The sequence below is a fragment of the Sminthopsis crassicaudata genome, chromosome 2 (genome assembly GCF_048593235.1).
Source record: "Sminthopsis crassicaudata isolate SCR6 chromosome 2, ASM4859323v1, whole genome shotgun sequence".
Lineage (NCBI taxonomy): Eukaryota > Metazoa > Chordata > Mammalia > Dasyuromorphia > Dasyuridae > Sminthopsis > Sminthopsis crassicaudata.
In genome coordinates, this window is record NC_133618.1 from 678903119 (window position 1) to 678921022 (window position 17904).

General features: G+C 50.3%; 1 protein-coding gene across 13 annotated transcripts in view; it reads right to left on the reverse strand.

Annotated features, from left to right (window-relative positions):
* EBF3 (EBF transcription factor 3) overlaps positions 1-17904 on the reverse strand; it is a 144711-nt gene that overhangs the window by 11677 nt on the left and 115130 nt on the right. For all 13 annotated transcript variants that reach the window (XM_074297188.1, XM_074297187.1, XM_074297186.1 and 10 more), the window contains exon 11: positions 1556-1644. In XM_074297188.1, the coding sequence (XP_074153289.1) occupies positions 1556-1644 (89 nt within the window). The remainder of the gene's footprint in view (positions 1-1555; positions 1645-17904) is intronic.

The following is a 17904-nucleotide window of genomic DNA, read 5'->3' on the forward strand; positions in this document are numbered from 1 at the left end:
ATGAGACGCCCGGAGAAGTGCATGTGACTGTGGAAGAGCCAAGGTTCGGGGTTTCCTCTCCCTGAGGCTGCAGAACCAGAGTTCCAGTCCCGCCCTTTGGCAGGGCTTCGGGCCTTCCTCCGCAGAATGCAGAGGCCAGGCCTCCAGGCCTAGACCTAGGGCTCCTTCCCAATCTAGGCCTCTGGCTCTAATGGACTTGCCCTCTCTGAGCCTCTTTCCTGCTCTGGGAGTGAAGCAGAAGGCCTGAAGGAGATGCCTTTGGCAGCTCTAAGACTAAACGGGCCTTCTCCACCCCTGCTTCTTACATCCAAGGGCAGAAAAAGCTGGCCGGGCCTTCTCCACAGGGCTCTTCTCCCTGGCCTTCCACCGGCTCCTGCCTGCCAAGACTGGCCCGGCTGGGCACCTTCCGTGCCCACGACGAGTCTCCAGGAGGAAGGCAGAGCCGGAAGCAAAAGCCTGCTGGATGATGGGTAAAAACAAAAAAACACTCCAGCTCTTCTCAGGGAGAGGCCGGTTCTGTTGGAACTTCACCCTGAGGACCCCAAAGCCTGAAGTGAAATATGCCGCAGCTGAAAAGTCCTTCCAGGGCTCCCTAATTATCCTAACAGGGAATCTCTGATATCAGTGGCCACAATTAAAAAGGATTCTAATGATGCTTCCCCTGTTCACGCTGGGCTTTAAAAAGGTAATGTCGGGAAGGTTTTATTGTGTTAATAAAACTCCAAGGTGGTCAAGATGTGGAGCACACAGGAAGAGAGGGGAGAGCATCAGTCATCGCGTTATGACTTCATTTTTCATTTGTGTTTTCAACTTTGCCTTGAAAACCCGAGATTGCAGGGGAGAGAGCCAGAGACAAAATTCTATCAAAGGAAAGGGGAAATTATAAGCTTGACTTATCTTTAATGTTACACATCAAAATGAAATTTCTGTGATACGTGGCATGTGCATAAACAACACAGGCCGCTTTTGTCTTTGTGGAATTTAAATGAAAAGTCCCTCTAGATATTAATGTGTGGACTTCATTTGTTAGCCTGCTAAGTCAGGGACTTATAACAAAAGCTTTGTAAACAAAAGATTAAACTGAATCGAGCTTTAGAAAATGAAAGGAAAACACGACTCAAATAATCACAGATCAGAGGGGGACTGCTTAGATGGAAATCACTACAGGCTACTGGAGTGGAAAATGCTTAATTGAACTATTTCATTACGCAGGAAGTTTATGTCCCCCTTGCAGAATCCAAAATATTTGGATCAGAAAAGCCGTTCTTCTTCTCCAGAGAGAGGAAACGGGAATGTGGCACTGGCCCTTGCCTCCTCACCGGCGGGGGCACCCGTGAGGAGCCCTCCTCCGGGCCTGACCGAGGGGGCCCCGGACCCGCCATCGTCCGAAAAGTGGGCGTCCGGCCTCGGCCCCTCACGGTGGGGCCTGGTTATCTCAACGCCCCATGCCAGCCCCAAGAGGCCCCCGGGAGACAAACAAACACAAACAAACACAAGCAAACACTTCCAAAGAAGAGGAAGGCGGCCATGAGCCGCTCTCGTCGGTGGGACTAACCTTCGGTAACCTTTCAGGATCCCCTGGATGCCGCGGAATCACTTTCTGCAACCTCTGAAAGCCGTAGTCTATGGTTGGTTCGTTAAGGGCTGGAACACAAAATAGAAAGGGGCTCAAGTTAATGACGCCGATGTCCTCTGTTCCCTGTTATATCACAAACAGATCACGTGCCCCACACTCCCCAGCTGACTGTCCTAGGGTTGGAATCGTTCTCTCCCCTTCTCTCTGTCTGTCTGTCTTCCTCTCTCTGCCTTTGTGTTTCTCTGTTTCTGTCTGTGTCTGTCTGTCTGTGTCTATCTGTCTCCCTCTGTCTGTCTGTGTCCCTCTCTATCTCTGTCTCTGTCGGTCTGTCTGTCTCCTCTGTCTCTGTGTCTCTCTCTCTATCTCTCTCTGTCTCCTTCTCTGTCTCTGTGTCTCTCTCTATCTCTGTCTCCTTCTCTGTCTCTGTGTCTCTCTCTGTCTCTGTCTGTCTGTCTCTCTCTCTGTCTGTCTCCTTCTCTGTCTCTGTGTCTCTCTCTGTCTCTCTCTCTGTCTATCTGTCTCTTTCTCTGTCTCTCTCTGTCTCTGTGTCTCTCTCTGTCTCTGTCTCTCTGCTCCTGCACACAAAAGCAACAATTGCTTCTCTTTTCCCACCTAGGAGGGGAGGAGGCCGGCGGGTCGGCGGCCGGACTAGGAGGGAGAGTGACCGCGCGCGGCCGCCCCCCCTCGGTCTGGAGGCCGTACAGAGTGATCACCGGAGTCGGGATGTGATGCCGCATCCCGGGCCGTGCTCTGTACCGGCCGGGGATTTATGGGAAACTGGCAATTATGACATATGTCCAGCTATTGCTAGCTTCAGATTTATCCCTGTGGTCCTTTCTTGTCTCACATATTGCCTGCACACCGAGCAGGCAGGAGGAGTGCTTAATCTTCCAAAGCTTTAATAATCTGTGAATGGCTGACTACAAACTGATGTAGGGCGCTATCATTCCACAGCTGCAATCTACTAGCCTCATGAAATTGCAGGCCACAAATAGTAATTAATCTTTTTATCCCTCAAATTGTAATTTTGACTATGAACTGTGCTTGGCCATAAATCAGCGGCACCGGAGCTGTGTACAGTGCATGAATCATGAGGTGACTCAGTTAGCCTGCACACACTGTGTTTAACAAGCTTGATAAGGAGTCATAGAGCTTTATTACAGCTCTGCCCGACTCCAACAAAAACTGAGCCTCGAGGCCCAAGGCCTCGCGCGAAGATGAAAATACTTATATTAGAGTATATTAGTTCTGGATGTAGATAGCGTTTTTCGCAGAGTGCTCCGCGGTGCCCGGCGCCACATAAATCAATGGCTTTTCGGAGCCTAATAAGAGCTGCCCCATCTATTCATTACTCAGCCTGCAATTTAGGCCGTCGCTCATTAGTCAGCAGGTAATCTGATGATTAACAGGGCCCAAGTCAGCAAGTTTGCCGGGCCCCGGGGTCCCGCCGCCGTCCCCCGGGAGGGCGCTGCTGATTCACGGAAGGCCCTCCCGGCGCACGCGTGCCCCCTGCCCGCGTGCCCGCCAGCCTCCGGACCGCGCTCGGCGCCACGCCGGAGAGTCACAGCCTCCAATGCGATTTGACATTCCATCATGCATCTTGGAGACAAAGGTCCACACAGGAATGTGAAGTAAGACATTTTCTTGTTAATAAAGCATTGATCCGCCGTATTGATTTTACATGACACGGCTTTTGCTGGGATTTGGCCCTCTCTCTTTTTTCTTTGCAAACAGTGGAGCTCTTCGGGACGCCTCGGCGTGGGTGACATGGCAAAATTCCTAACGCTGTGTGATGTAAATTCTATATGTGTAAAACCACTTCATAATCAGACCATTAATCATGAGAAGCTGTCAGCATTGACTTGGGGGACAATTTGTCATGTCTTTGCCTGGGCCCATACAAGGGTGTCAAGCCAGAGCCCAGTGCGTTGGGGACAGATGAGCCTCTGCCAGGGCTGCGCCAAATGACTTACTTCGAAGGGATTAAATAAAGTATTACATTTCTTGATTAGGGAACAGAGAAGGTGGCGTACTGTGCATTTGTAACTTGTCAAGATTTCTCCTCTTCCCCAGCTAATCACCGGGACCGCTTGACTTAATGAATCTGGTCTGATGAGAGGTGATCAGAAAAGATAGATGGCCCAGCGCTATTGATTTCATGCAAATCCAGCTGACAGGTGATTGGAACCCTAATGCAAGCTTTCGGAGGCTTTATGACTTGTAATAACCAGACCCTCTGGCTCTCAGAAAGATGTTCTCCGGCGAGGTTCTCCCTGGGTCAGCCCGGGTCTTGTCAGGCGTCCCCCTGGCCTCAGCGTCACACCCAGACGCTAAGGAGATCCGGGCGCCGGTGCCGGGAATCGGACTCCGGGTGTGGGGGCACTTCCCGCTGCCCCCAAAGATGCCAGAGACGGAGGGGCCTCCGGCCTGGGCCCCGGCCCCACCGAGGCTCCAGACATCAGCAGGCCGACTGCCAGATTTGCATGGAGGAATTAGGAAAAATGGCCTCTCTCTTTAAATTACAGCAGAAGTCATATATATCCCAAAGACTTGGAGGTTTGGGATAATTGGGGGCCGGGTTATTCAATTTGCCTCCGTGCCTCAAAGAGCAGCTGGTGATATGCAGAGCAGCTTGACTAATAACAGACCAAATCCACCTTGACTCAGGGCACCCCCGGCCCGCCCGCCCGCTCCCCATCATGCCCGGCCCCGCCGGATCCGTCACCCCGCAGCCGGACCGGAGGAGGAGCCGGAGCGACTTCCCGGGCAGAGTCTGGGCCGGAGGAGAAAGCGGCAGGCCCTGCCCCGCACACATGTAATAAATCCTCCGTGTGTCGACTTTACAAGCTGAGAGTCCAGCCGAGCTGGGGCGAGAAACGGGCACGTCCCAGTCACCGGGCGGCGAGCCCCGAGCCAGGCCAATCAATACCACTTTCCTGTTTTAGAACTGGGTAATTATGAGGTGGAGAGATTGCCTGACCTTTCACCTGCGCTGCATTACTTTGCTGATATTAAGATAAATTGCCTGATTTTGGGTAAACATATGCTGCAATTCAAACTGTCAGCCATGGTTTGCTCAAGGATAATTTGTATTGATCTCCCAGCTTCTTCCCAATTTTGCTTACTGACCTCGTGGATAATTAGAGAAGGAGCCTTGGGTAAGCGAAAGTCAGGGCCAGAAAAGAAATATGAAAAAGAAGATGAGGAGGAAGAAGGCAGAGGAGGAGGAGGAGGACGAAGAGAAGAAGGCGGCAGAGGAAGAAGAAGAGAAGAAGAAAGAAAGGAGAAGCTAAATCAAATTGGGATTATCTTCCTCTCTGGGGCCCTCTTCCCCCAGGCGTGGCCATCTGTGGGCATCCCAGGCACCCCAAATTAATGGGTGGACGGCCATCCGCCATCCACGTGGAGCTGTGATTTAGCAGCCCGTGTCATCTCAAAAGCATACGGATCTGGATGGAATTAATTGAAACTCTGCCTTAAAGACAATAACAGCCAACGGCAGGCCCCCTTTGGGGGCGACGGACGCCCTTTGGGCTCCTTTTGGGCTTCCTCGACCTCTTGACGGGGAAAGTCTACGCTTCCTAATAAATCCCCTCCATGTAATTAGTGCCACTCATTTGTCCTGAATTCAAATTGAGCTCCGATGAGGCCGCCGAGTGTAAAAGAGATGAATGTAGGAGCAAAATTATATCATTGCAGATATGTCAGATTACAGGGCTGTTGTATCAGAAGTCATAAAACAAGTCTCCCTTGTGAAATATCTCTTTATTAACCATGCCATAAGATATTAACATTCCTCATTTAGTGGAGGGCCTTTTATCTGTTTCAAATACATTATTCGTCCTTTTAGAGATAAACTGTATTAATATCCATTTGAGTCGGCGACCGCGGCCTAATGCATAGTAATTTTTGTTGGAGAGCCTTTATTTCAGAATAAGAAAATTACACAGCAATAAAACCTGAATGAATAAGAAGCTTGGTTAGCAGGGAATCGCCTTCCATGCCAAATGAGCCAGGCAATCAGACAACCTCTGAAAGGACCAGATATCCGGTTATCACATGCAGGCCCTCCGCCAGAGTGGATCCTCCAAATAGGGTCTGACATGACCGAAGATCCTCCATACTTCTGCCACGCAGAAAGCGCCTCCAGCTCAAGGAGGATACATATTTAAATATCTCTGAGTGCACTGGAGTTAATCTTGTTACTTTACAAGCATTAAAGTCATAACAGAAGAAACATCCTAAATATTTAAGTCATTCCAGTGGACTGGGGGATTAATCATACCACAATTGATAAAAATTTAACGGTCTGTGATGTCAGTTCAAGTTGGGATGGCTAAAGCTAATGTGGCAACAGAAAGGGGCGTCAGCTGTGACCAGAAAGGCCGCTCTCTGCCCGCCACCATCAGGGACCCGCCAATGGGCAGCGCTGGGCAGGATTTTCTTTTCTTGTGACATGCCCGGTTTGGGTTTGCGTTCTGATGACCTAACCTCCTTTGTCAGCTGGGACTGCCTTAAGGTCTGTATTAATAACGAACAGCCAAAAAACGGACGCGATCATTTTATTAGACCTGCATGCCGATCCCTCTGAAGCACAAACCTAATTAAATTAAGGAAAAGTGCTTGTGGGGGGCTGGGGGAGGGAGGCTGAAATCTGGAAAATGGGCCCATGGCCTTCAGTAGGGTGATTTTCTAGTGGGCAGAAAACTGCCCCCAAAGCAGGGAGGGCACCAAACTTTGTTCCCGCTAAGTTGTTTTTCTAGGCTGGAATATAAGCTCCTTGAAGGTGTCTTTGTACTGCCTGGCCCGGCACAAAATAGGTGCCTGATAAATGCTTCCTGACTAATTTGTTGGTAGGGAAGGCTGAATGCCTAAACTGGGGTCTGATGCATCTTCTGGAGAGATCCTGATGTCAGAACGAGAGACAGAATTTGGGCTTGTGCTCCTGGGGGAAGGGTCGAAGGACTTTTCCTGTTCAGGACATTCTACTTTTCCTCCTCCTCTTCCTCTTCTTCCTCCTCTATATTTCCCTTGTTTTCCATCTTCCCTTCTTCCTTCTCTTCCTTTTCTTCTCCTCTTCTTCATACTCCTCCTCCTCCTTCCTCATCTTCCCCTTCTCTCCTTGTCTCTTTTCCTGTCTTCTTCCTCCTCCTCATTTTCCCCTCCTATTTTTCCTCCTCTTCATCCCTCACCTCCTTCTTCTTCCCTTGTCCTCTCTCTTCTCTTCCTCATTCCTTCTCTTCTTCCTCCTTCTCTTCTTTTCCCTCTTCCTTTTCTCCTCCTCCTGTTCTTCCTCCTCCTTCTCCCTCACTTTCCCTTCTTCCCTTGTCCCTTCCTCTCTCTTTTTCACTCCTTCTCTTTTTCCTTCTTCTCTTCTTCCCCCTCCTCACTTTCCCCTCCTTCTCTCTCATCTTTCCCTTCTCTCCTTGTTCCCTCTCCTCTCTTCTTTCTCCTCTTTATTTTTTCTTCCTCCTCCTCCTTCTCCTTCCCCTTCTCCCCTTCTCCCCTTGTCCTTTTTCTCTTTTCATCCTCCTTTTTATTTCCTCTTTTCCCTTTTCCTGATTTTTCCCTTTTCCTCTTCTTCCTCATTTCCCCCTCCTCTTCTTTCTCCTCCTCTTTTTCCTCCTTCTTTTCCTTCTCCTCCCTCCTTCTCTTCTCCTATTGTCCCATCTCCTTTCTTCTTCCTCCTTCTCTTCTTCTCCGTCTCCTGTCTTCCTTCTCCTCCTTCCTCACCTCACCTTTTCCCCTCTCCTCTCTTCTTTCTCCTCTTTATTTTCTCTCTTCTTCCTGCTCCTGATTTCACCCTCCTCTTCTTTTTCCTCCTCATTTCCCCCTCTTCTTCTCCTTCTCCCTCTCCTGCCCCTTCTCCCTTTGCCCCCTCTCCTGTCTTTTTCCTCCTCTTCATTTTCCTCTCTTCCTCTTCCTCCTCCTTCTCTTCCTCCTCCTGCTCCCTTCCGCCTTCTCCTCTGCCTCCTCCTCCTCCCCCATCTCCCTGACCTTGTGGTCCTGAGCAGCTCATTTTTCAGGCAGGAGGAGGGTGGGATGCAGAGGGAGAGGAGGGGAGAGGTCAAGTGCCCCCCCAGGTGTGGAGGCTTGGGCAGGATGGCCCCGGGAGCCTATTTCCAAGGCAGGGCGGGCCATCTCTCAGTAGGCCGAGCTGGCCGGGCCATCCATCTGAGCTGCCCTTAAGTACTTATCCAGTAATTGTGTTTCAATGGACAGTCTTACTGGGGGAAATTGTGTCATTAGGCATGTACAGGGAAGCACCTCCTGCCGGAAACGAGCTTCTGGGCGGCCCTGTGGACAGGCGGCCCATTGTGGGAGCGGGCGGGCGGGAGGCCGGGTGCCCAGAAGCCGGGGGAGCCCAGGTTTGGCAGAAGCTTCCCTCCTGCCTCCCCAAACCTGCCTGCAATAATAAAAACAGGAAGCCATTCATTTGCTCCCTTCCAGCTGCTGGCTCCAGCTATTAAGCGAGTTCCCGTTTCATTTCAATAATGATCATCTTCCTGTGACTTCCTCGTCCTGCGTTTGGCATGAGGCAGCGCGGCTCCGGCTCCGACCAGACCCTCCTAATGAGGCCCTTTTTCACATTAGCTGCCTAACTACATCATCAGAACATCTGCAGGAGAGGGCCTCCACGCAGGCCGGGGAGGGGGAGGCCAACCGGGGAGGGGGGAGGCCGACCGGGGAGGGGGAGGCCGACTGGGCCCACCTCCCGCTCCCACCCTGGGCAGCCCTGCCCGAGCCCAGGCCTGAATGAGCGAGCTCAGGTTGTAATGTGTAAAAATTAAATAAAGCATAATCTGATTGCTCAATACAGAGACATTCCTCTAGAGGGTGTTCCTGATTTCAGTGACAAACTGCTATTTGCTGACAAGTAGTTTACACATTAACCAGCTGAATCCGAGGGGGGAAAATGCCAATACCAATTAGATCACCTTGAGGTTATTAAATGTCCCACTGATAAGTAAGTAGGTGAACTTGACCAGGTGATAAAGACTGCTGTGAGCCAACGAGTGTGCCCCGTCTCTCCCGCCCCCGGCGGCCGCCACGGCTGCCGCTCCGCGGGCCTTCGCCTTCACGGCTCGCCCACTGAGGAGCGGCCCGGACACGAAAGGGCCGTCATGGCCGACCGGGCGCGGTCCCCCCCACTCCCCCCCTCCCCCGCCGGAAGGCTCCGGCCCGAGCCTGAGCCGGAGTCGAGGACGCCCGCCTTCCCTCCCTTTTTTAGGCTTCAAAATGATGCTAAGTTCCCCACTTTATCATCAACTGTCTCTAGCAAGTGCATTTCATCTATAAGAAATTCAGATGCTCGGGAAATTAAAATTTCAAAGATCTGCTGCAAAAAAAAATCAATGGGGAGAGATCAATGCTCATAGAAATTTCATGAACTTTGAACTGATATGGGCATGATGATGAGAAGCGGGTGGAATTTCAGGTAGCTGATTGTTCCCGGCCCAGATGAAAAGCAGCCGCCGAGCCAGAGGAGGGATGGCTTCTAGATGGGTTTTCGCTTTAATATTTTGTCAGACAAAAAATTAATTTTTAGTCCATTCCGCAACACACCAAAATAGAAGGGAAAAAGCCCGCCTTGCCGATAGGCCTTGTAACATGCTACTCCTTAAGACCACCTAATGGTTTGCACATTAACGCAGCAGTGAGATGAGACTGGTTCCCTTTGCAGCCGATTGCAGGTGCAAATTAATATTGTAAAATGAAGATCAATACATGGACAGGGCAAAATCAATAGCGGCTAAATTATTGCTGCATTTTCCTCCTCATTCAAGATGAGTTGTGTTTTCCTCTCCCAGTCAATACTTTGCAGCTTTTCTCATTAATTTCTCAATAAATTTGGCAATGAATTTCAATCACAGAACTCGGCAGGCTGAGCCAAGCACCGTGGAGTGCCTAGGAAACACAAAGACTGAGTCGCCTCATTCATCAGGAGGGGCTCGAGCCGGTGGGAGGGCGGCCCACCGCTCTCCCCAGCCTGACTGGGACCACCGGAAGTCCGGCCCCCCACCCACACACACGCTCCCCGTTCTTCCACCTGCTCGGACAATGGTCTCTCCAACCACCGCGCCTCTCTCAGGGCTCCATTTTGGTCTTGGGTTCATGGGTAGGCCATTTAAAAAGCACGTCAGATCGCTTAATGCTTTCGTCCAATCGGACGCCGGCGGGTTCACGCGCAGGCCACTGACTACCCTCACCCAAGCAGATCTCCGGGAGTCGCTTTTCTTAAAGTCCTCCGACCGAGGATGGGAAAACATCCACTGTTGACTTCTAATTGGAAATCAAGAAACACCTCATTCACATCTGGGATATTGTTCCCAGACATTCCTCCAGCCCGCCTAACTGGGTCTAGTGCATGGGGATTGTCTTCCCATTCAGGAGTGCCTGGCAGGAAATAATGGTATTGTGATGTGACACCGAACACAGAAAAGGGGACAGCTCATCTTCCTTGTTACAAAAATAATACCCTCACTGACAACGATTGGATGGCATTCAAACAATTCTGTTTACATCCCTCAAAGAATACATTGGTTTCTGGCTTTTATGGGCTCATGGAGACTACAATCTACCCAGCCCAGCCCTGCAGTCATGGAAAACTAAGAAAAATGGTAGCCCAGATAGAGCCTCTCGCTCCAGGGATGGGAAGCCTTTGGGTCTGGAGGATCTCCAAGAAAGGGTCCCGACATCTCACCACTGGCCCGTTCTCTCAAGGTGGGCCATGTCGTCCTCCCGAGGAAACGGCAGCAGGCCCCCGTAACGTCTTCTCACGCACGCTCTTTTTAAACAAGTTCACTCTTAGGCAAGAGGCTAGAAGAACTTGCCATGAACAAAGTGAGAAGAAACCAATTTATGCTCGCCCACTTGCTTCCAGCTGTCTCTATTGTTTACCATTTTCCTTGTGCAGGGATAAAACCCAAAGTTTCTCTCCCAAGTTAATCTCCTTCTTGGTCCTCTGGGAGAAGCATGTTAAAATCAGCCAAGAAAGACTAGATTTGATGGAGTGTGATCTTGGGAAATTGATTTGCACACATCAAACAGGGAAAAAAAGATTCTACACTGAAGAAAATTTAGGAACAAATTCTATAAAGTCCCAACCAGCTACCAGTTTCCCATCTTCATTTGTAGCTCTAGAGGCAGAGGCCCAGGGGCCATACCCATCTCTTCCATGCAAGACTTTGGGCAAATCATAGTTCCCTCCCCCACAAAATGAGAAGCTAGATGTCCTTATCTCTAATCAAGGATCCTGTGACTTCTGGGTGGGCACATTCCCTCCATGGATACACATCCTCAATTCTTACACCCAACAGTCTGGAGTCAATGAAAGAATAATGTGAATCGATGACTCGATAAGAAGGTATTAAGCCCCACTGTGTTCTCAGAGTCACTTAGTAGGTATGTTTTAGAAGCAGAACTAGAATGCAGTGCCTCCAAAGCACTCCAGTGATATCCACTGAGATGGGCTTCAAATTTTTATGTCATATTTCAAAACTTTCCAAAAATCAGTGGAACGGAAGCCGATGAGGCTGGGAATGCAGCGTGCCTGAGTCTGACAGACACAGTTTCCCCTGCAGGATCATCCACCCAACTTCTCTTTCACAATCTATGTGGGTAGTTTTTCAGTTAAAAATTCTCAGTTCAGAATGCCTCAATTAAATCTAAGTAACGGTCCCCCCACTAGTGTTCTGATCTAATTTATTGGCAAAGATAATTCTAAAAGAGACAAACAGTGAAGCCTTTTAGAGTATGGGTCAAGTGTAGACATAGCCTCAAATTACTACCAACGAATGTCTCGCTGAAAACTTTCCAGAGCCTTTAAGAGGAGTGGCCAGGCCCTTATGTGTGCTGCAGACCGGCCTTCTCTCCTTGAGGGGAAGGATTTTTGTGTTTGTCCTTGAATCACAGAGTCTGGCACACAGTAGGTGCTTAATAAAAGCTTGTAGATTGAGTGCTTTTCCCATTGAATTAGAGCAAGATTAGGAGAATTGGATGGAAATTGTGTAGAGGAAGGCCAAAACAGAAAATTTTGGTTCACTCCTTGGTTCAAGGGCTCTCAAGAGTGTGAGCAGGAAAGGCTCTCATAAGAGTGTCCAATCCAAAGACTTCCTTCTTATAGATGAAGAGACTGAGGGGCAGAGAGGAAAACCCAGCAGCCTGAGCTGAGTTGGAATGCCCAGAATCCCTAGGTTGGAAGTGAGTTCCAAGGGTGTGAGCAGCCACATCATTCGCCCCATGCTGGCGTCCTAAGAACCCTCCTTGCAAGATGTCAAACAAGCGGCCATGTGGGCTTGAACCCTCCTTCGCGGCATTCCTCTCTCAAAAATGAGCTAAGCACAAGACTGGGAATGAGCTGGCGATCTGTGGCGGGGGTTCCACAAACCCATCCAGCTGGCATTTAGGGACCCTGAGGTTCTCTCTGTTTCTAGTGGAGGGCAGAAAAAGTAGCCAGGAAGAGACATCACAGAAAAGGAAGGGCTTCTGCACGGGCGGCCACTTGAAGGAGAACAACAATGGAACAGGATTGAGGAGGCAATGAAGACTTTGGGAAGGAGAGGGAAAACATCCATCTTGGCATTTTTCCTTAAGAGAACGCCATTGGAAAATTATTTACAAAATCCTCTCAAAGATTCCTTGGATTTGCAATGGTCGATTGTCTCAATGGGAGTTGCTGCATTTAAAATTTACCACATTCTCTGATGAGCGCTCTATTCTACAATGAATGTGCAATAACTCCCCATCCTGAAGCCCCTGGTGAAATGAAGTTCTTCCGTGTGCTCATTAACAGCATTTTAAAACCTTTATATTTAAATGCAGAAAACAGCCCACATCACAGCCTAATAGCCTTCAGTTTTTTAAAAGATATTTCAGAAAAAAACAAATATTTCACAGAAATCAAATTCCTACCTATTACTATTCTGCATCCTCCAAGACTTAAATAATACGATTTATTTTGTCTGGGTTTTTTCTTGAATGTTTTTCCCCTTGGGCTACAAATTTTAGGTACCAATTTGCAGCCTGGAGCATGTTTCTGTAGACAAGCTAACCCCATCCCTCCCCAACACACACACACACACACACACACATCAAATGATGACTTAAAATGAAAACACAAAGCCATCTCAACCTAAATCACTGCCATCCCACCAACCAAGGGCAGCACCACTGAGCCAGCTCCCAAGGTCTTCTCCACCTGAGGCTGCTTGCCCTGTCTTACAGATCCTGGGACAATATGGGGGGAGGCTGTTGCCTGCAATTATGGCGATCAGCAAGACTATGAAAGACCATCAGTTGTGACCTTGGGAGCTGCTAGTTTCCAGGACTGTGAGTCTGGCTCCCTGGCCACTCCTGAAGAAGCAGTGGACGACCACATATATTAGCTGAAGCTTTCTCATTAATGGCTCGGCTTCTCTCTTTGGGTTTGTTCTATTGGATCCTTGCCCAAAGTAGGAGAACTTAGCAATTTCTCTGAGAACATTCACTGGATCTTCTGATCAGAGATTTAGGACTGGGATTATTGGGATAAGGAGCTGAGGCTCTGGGAAGTTAGTTAGGCCTGCCCCAAATCACATGCTAGGAAAAGGCCCAAGCCAGAATTTGAACCCATACCCTTTCTTTTGTTTTATTCTCCTTTCCTAAAAGCCCTCCAGTCCATATCACAGAGACATGGCCTTAGAAGATGAAGGCATTTTAGAAATTAGGTCATCTAGGGGTTCTTAACCTGAAATCCAAGAACTTGGATGGAGAAAAAAACCTGCTATCTTTATTTCAATAACATACAGTTCTTTTGTAGTTTAATGGGCTTTATGAATTCTATTTTATGCCTTTAGTTATTTTTTTCTGAGCAGGGATCCAGAGGCTTCATCTAGAGCCAAAGGGCTCGGGAATATCCAAGAAAAGTGAAGAGCTCTCACTCTAACCCGGTCCTTTTATTTTACAAAATATGAAGTGAAACCCAAATTCACGAGGATAGTAGAAAAAAAAAAAGAATAGGGATCTTGGGATTCCCAACCCAGTGGAATGAGCACGAGGAAGGCACGGGAGAACTTGAAACAACCAGAAATTGAGCAGAAAAGCCTCTCCTTTGAGCCTTCCAAAGACAACAAGTTTCTGATCTTTTAATCACCGAGCTTGGGCCATAAAAAACAGAGGGGCAGATCCCAGGAATGCTCCTTCTTCCTGCCCTCTCCTCTCCTGCTCTTCCTTTTCCTCCCCGCTTGTGCCTTTCTCTGTGTCTCTGTCTCTCTTCCTCACACCCATTTAATAGAAAGCTAGACCTGTTTCTGAGTTTAAAAATTTCAGCAATTATTAAGTGAAATCCGGATGACCCCTTTGTCCTTTTGGGAAGACAAATGGCCGCCTCGTCGCCACTCCATTTTGTCGGGTTCGGTGCGGCCCAGTCGATAGCTTCACCTTGACATGAAAACTTTGTGATTTATCAGGCTGGCTGTTCTGCCAGTGTCACCAGAGCCGGCGGCGGGCGGCCAATCGGGAGGCGGGGAGCGGACTTTGGTCCCGGCCACCAGGAAAAAAAAGCAAGCCCACTGTGATGATAGACAAATGTGTCTTGTTAGCAACAGCCAAAAAGCGCTTGACTTGTACTAATAACAAAAAGGCCGTGCTGGTCACCATGGGTCTAAAGACGAAGCACCCTGTCACCAGCTTGGTTGGGAAATTAGCAAATAATGTCCCTTTTCCTTGATAAATGGGTGACAGTTCTCGCTCACCAATCATTTTTTAACATTTTGATGCATGTCTATGATCCCGCCGGAGGAACAGAAAAGTTTACTGGCCCTCAATTTTCAGATGATGTATGGCACACTCTAAATGTGCGATTTCGGTATGAGGTATAGTTCATTTTAAGCAATTCTAGTAAATGGGTGTCACTGATTAGGACAAATCGTCTACTTGGGCAACAGCACAAATGGTATGTCTCATTCCAAGGGCCTCCTCCGAGACGGGAAAGAAAGGGGACGCTTCCCCGGAGCCACCCCCGAGCCAAACCCGGGGGGCCGCCCCCCGGAACGGAGGCCCCGGCCCTGCCCCAGCCCTAACGAAGCCAATCGGGATGATTAATTAATTGGTCCTTTTCACGCTCACTGCTGCCTTGTAGTGGGGTGGATATGGAAGGACAGGAAGGGACAGGAAGGGAAAGATCTTCCCTTCCTTTGTGGCTCTGGGAGGCTCAGGAGGGTGGCTGTGGCCCGGAGAAGGGGGGCTGGGGGAGGTGAGAAAGCACACCTGAGTCATCCGGGCATGAGGGGGACGTTCTAGGATCTCAAGCGACATCCCAGCGATGACTAAGTCACGGGGCCAAGGGGGTGTTCCATCGGGATCCCACCATCAGAGGCCATATGGCCCAACACATCCTCGTACAGATGAGGAAACCGAGCCCGGGAAGGCAAGGTGAGGAACAGCCGAGCTGGGATGAGGATTGTGTTTTGCCCAAATGGCTGGCCCTTCTTGAAGACCTGAAGTTGTGGGTCTGGCAAAGGGGCCAAGCGTGGGCCGAGTGGCCCAATAAAGAATCCGCAAGGCTTCTGTCTCCCTAGAAAGGCCAGTGGACCTGGATCCCAATAGGTCTGCCCCAGCCCAGGGGAAAGGGTCCCAAGCTACGTTGCTGCGGGACGGCGGCGGCTCCCTGGCTAATGGCGGGGGCCCAGCCCCAAAGCACAGACTTAACCACTCAAGGCTAAAAACACACTTTTTTAGCCTCCCCCGAGATAGGGAAAACAGATCACTGAAATAATGGGAGGATCTCCCCAGAAGGAAGGCTGAAGGAGCCCTGGTTTAGCATAGTAAAAATAGTATGATTTGTGGGAGGCAATTAAGAATCATTTGCTCTGTGGATACAAGTCATTTGTTTAAAGAGCACTGACCTAGGAGACAGCCAGTTTGTGTTGGCTGTGATGGAGAGGAGGAGCTATTGACTAAGCAGGGCCCAGCCCCGTGATGGAAGCCACTTGGATGGCTCACCAAAGGCCTTTCAGAGGCACAGGGCTAGAAGAAGTGGGTTAGAGGGGGAAACTTGCCCACGTCAGCAGTCAGATGCCAGCTAAGCTGGGAAACTGGGCAGGCTGGGGAAGGGCGAAGGCGCTCTCTCCCCCTGGACAGCCCTCGTATCAAAAGACCACCTGACTCCTCTCCTCTGCATAAATGCCCATCAGAAAGAACTCAGACCCAGTGATTCCTGGGAGAGCTTGCCCTAGAATCCAACTCTTTGTCCAGAAAACGAGCATCTCTGGGCCCGTCCCAGCTGATCTGGGCATGGCTCCCTGCCTGCAGCTTTCAAGCTTTTCCCCGGCCTCTCTAGACATGTTCACTATCGACTGCTAATAGCTCGTCGGGCAGTGGCAAATGACATGGCAACTCCGAGTAATCTGTGATCATTTCTTTAACTGAGCAAAAGAAGTCTCTTACTGCCAGTGGGCAACCAGACATTGAGAGTGAGCTTCGAACAGGCCGGGGTTTGGGCTTGCAGTGCAGCCCCCTGGTCCTTCGGCGCTGGACTTTTGGCTCTAGCCACAATGGCCCCTCCACGGCCAGAGCGGCACCAAGGCCCCTCGGCAAACTGGAAAGCAGGGCTTCCCGAGAAGTTTGAGCCCCCACATGATTCCAATTAGAAGCATCCAAAATCTGATTTGTCTTAATCAAATCACACTAGAGTGCTTAGATAGTCTAATGAAAAATAATCTCTTGCATCACATCCAACAACTTGGGATCTCTCCCCGGTGCAATGGTGGATCCAGAGGCACTTCTAGGTGGGATGCTCAGGGATCATGGCCATTCCCCTAAAAAAGGACCAGATGCATTTTTAGGCCCCAGCCTGAAGCCAGCCTTGAAGGCCCTCACTACATTCACTTCTCGAGGCCCCGATATCCATTAACGTAACCTTGGGGCCCACCAGCTTCTTTCACATTTTAGGCAACTTACGATTAACTGGCAATTACAGACAGCCCGACTGCTAATTCTGCTTCTGAGTGGGGCTCTCGCTCTAATTTCTGACCTTGGACAACAGGGGTGAGGTGCGCTGGGAATACCGGGGCTGGTGCGAAGAGCCGGACATGTGGTTTGTGACTCATTCCTTTAATTCGCCATGCTAATCAACCCGCCGCCGCCTCCCCAGGTAATGGAAGGGTTTAGAAGCAGCGGGCAGAGAGGCCGATGGCGGGAGAGCCTCCCCTCGTGCGGGGGCACTGCCCGGCCGGCCTCCAGTTTGACGAATGGGGTCTGTTTCGGGGGAAATCTGGAACTTTTCACATTCCTGTAAACAGAGCCTTTCTGGGCCACGTTCCAGCCCTACCTGGGCCGGAGTCGCCGGCCGGGGGGGCTTCGTTAGCCCCGTGGCCCTCGGGCCGCCCCGGGCTGGAAGGTTAACCGTGAGCGGTCCCAGCATGGGAGGCTGATGGGAACCAGATGCCCTGGGGACCGCTCCCCTCGCCCCCGGAGACCACATCCTTTCCACATTGTGAAATACGGTGCGAGGAGCTCAGTTTTCAGTGGCGAGCGCAATTTCCAATGATTATCTCATTGTCCCCATCAATTTCAGAGCAATGCAAATCAGACAGAAGTTTCCAGGTCAGACAGGTTGTGACCCCTCCTTCCCTTTCCTCTCTCCTTGTGCACAGCCTCCCAGAGGATCCCTTCCACGCTGTGTTTGAAATGGATATTCCCCTTCCACTGCTGCGCTCGGGAAGGGGGAGGGGAAGGCAATAAATGAGCCATTTGCCCCCCCACGGCTGGGCTTGAAAGAGCCCACAGATATCTGCCTTTTCCAGTGCCTGGGCTCTGAGCAGAGGGTCTGGTGGGAAAAGAGCGATCTCTGCCCACAGCACTTCTTCCCTGGCCACAGATGCCCGTCCCTACTGTCCGACCAGCGAGTAAAAGCCACACAGTGCTCAAAACTAAGCATCGCCCTGGGGGGGGGGGGGGGGCCTGAGTTCCAATCCTGCTTCTGACCCAAAGGAGCCCTGGCTCTCGGACCACTTTCCTGCTCTCGGGTTACATGGAGGCGGTGGGCCACATTGTCCCTCAGATCCCTGTTAGCTGAAACCTATGAGCTGATCACAGTGCGATCCCAAAAGAGGTCTAGGCTAAAAGTCTGCAGCTGAGAAAAAACCCGGACTAGAATTCATTAAAGAAGACATTCAGATACAGGAGGGAGGACGGAGGCCTCACGGCCCTGGGAACGCCCTATGTCTGTCGGTCAGTCCTCCCGCAGCAACCAAGTGCTCCGAGCACCCGGCTCTGTTCTCCAGAGGGATGAGTGGGGGCGGGGGTGAGTGTGACCCTTGAAGCGCCATCATCCTGGGATCCTATAA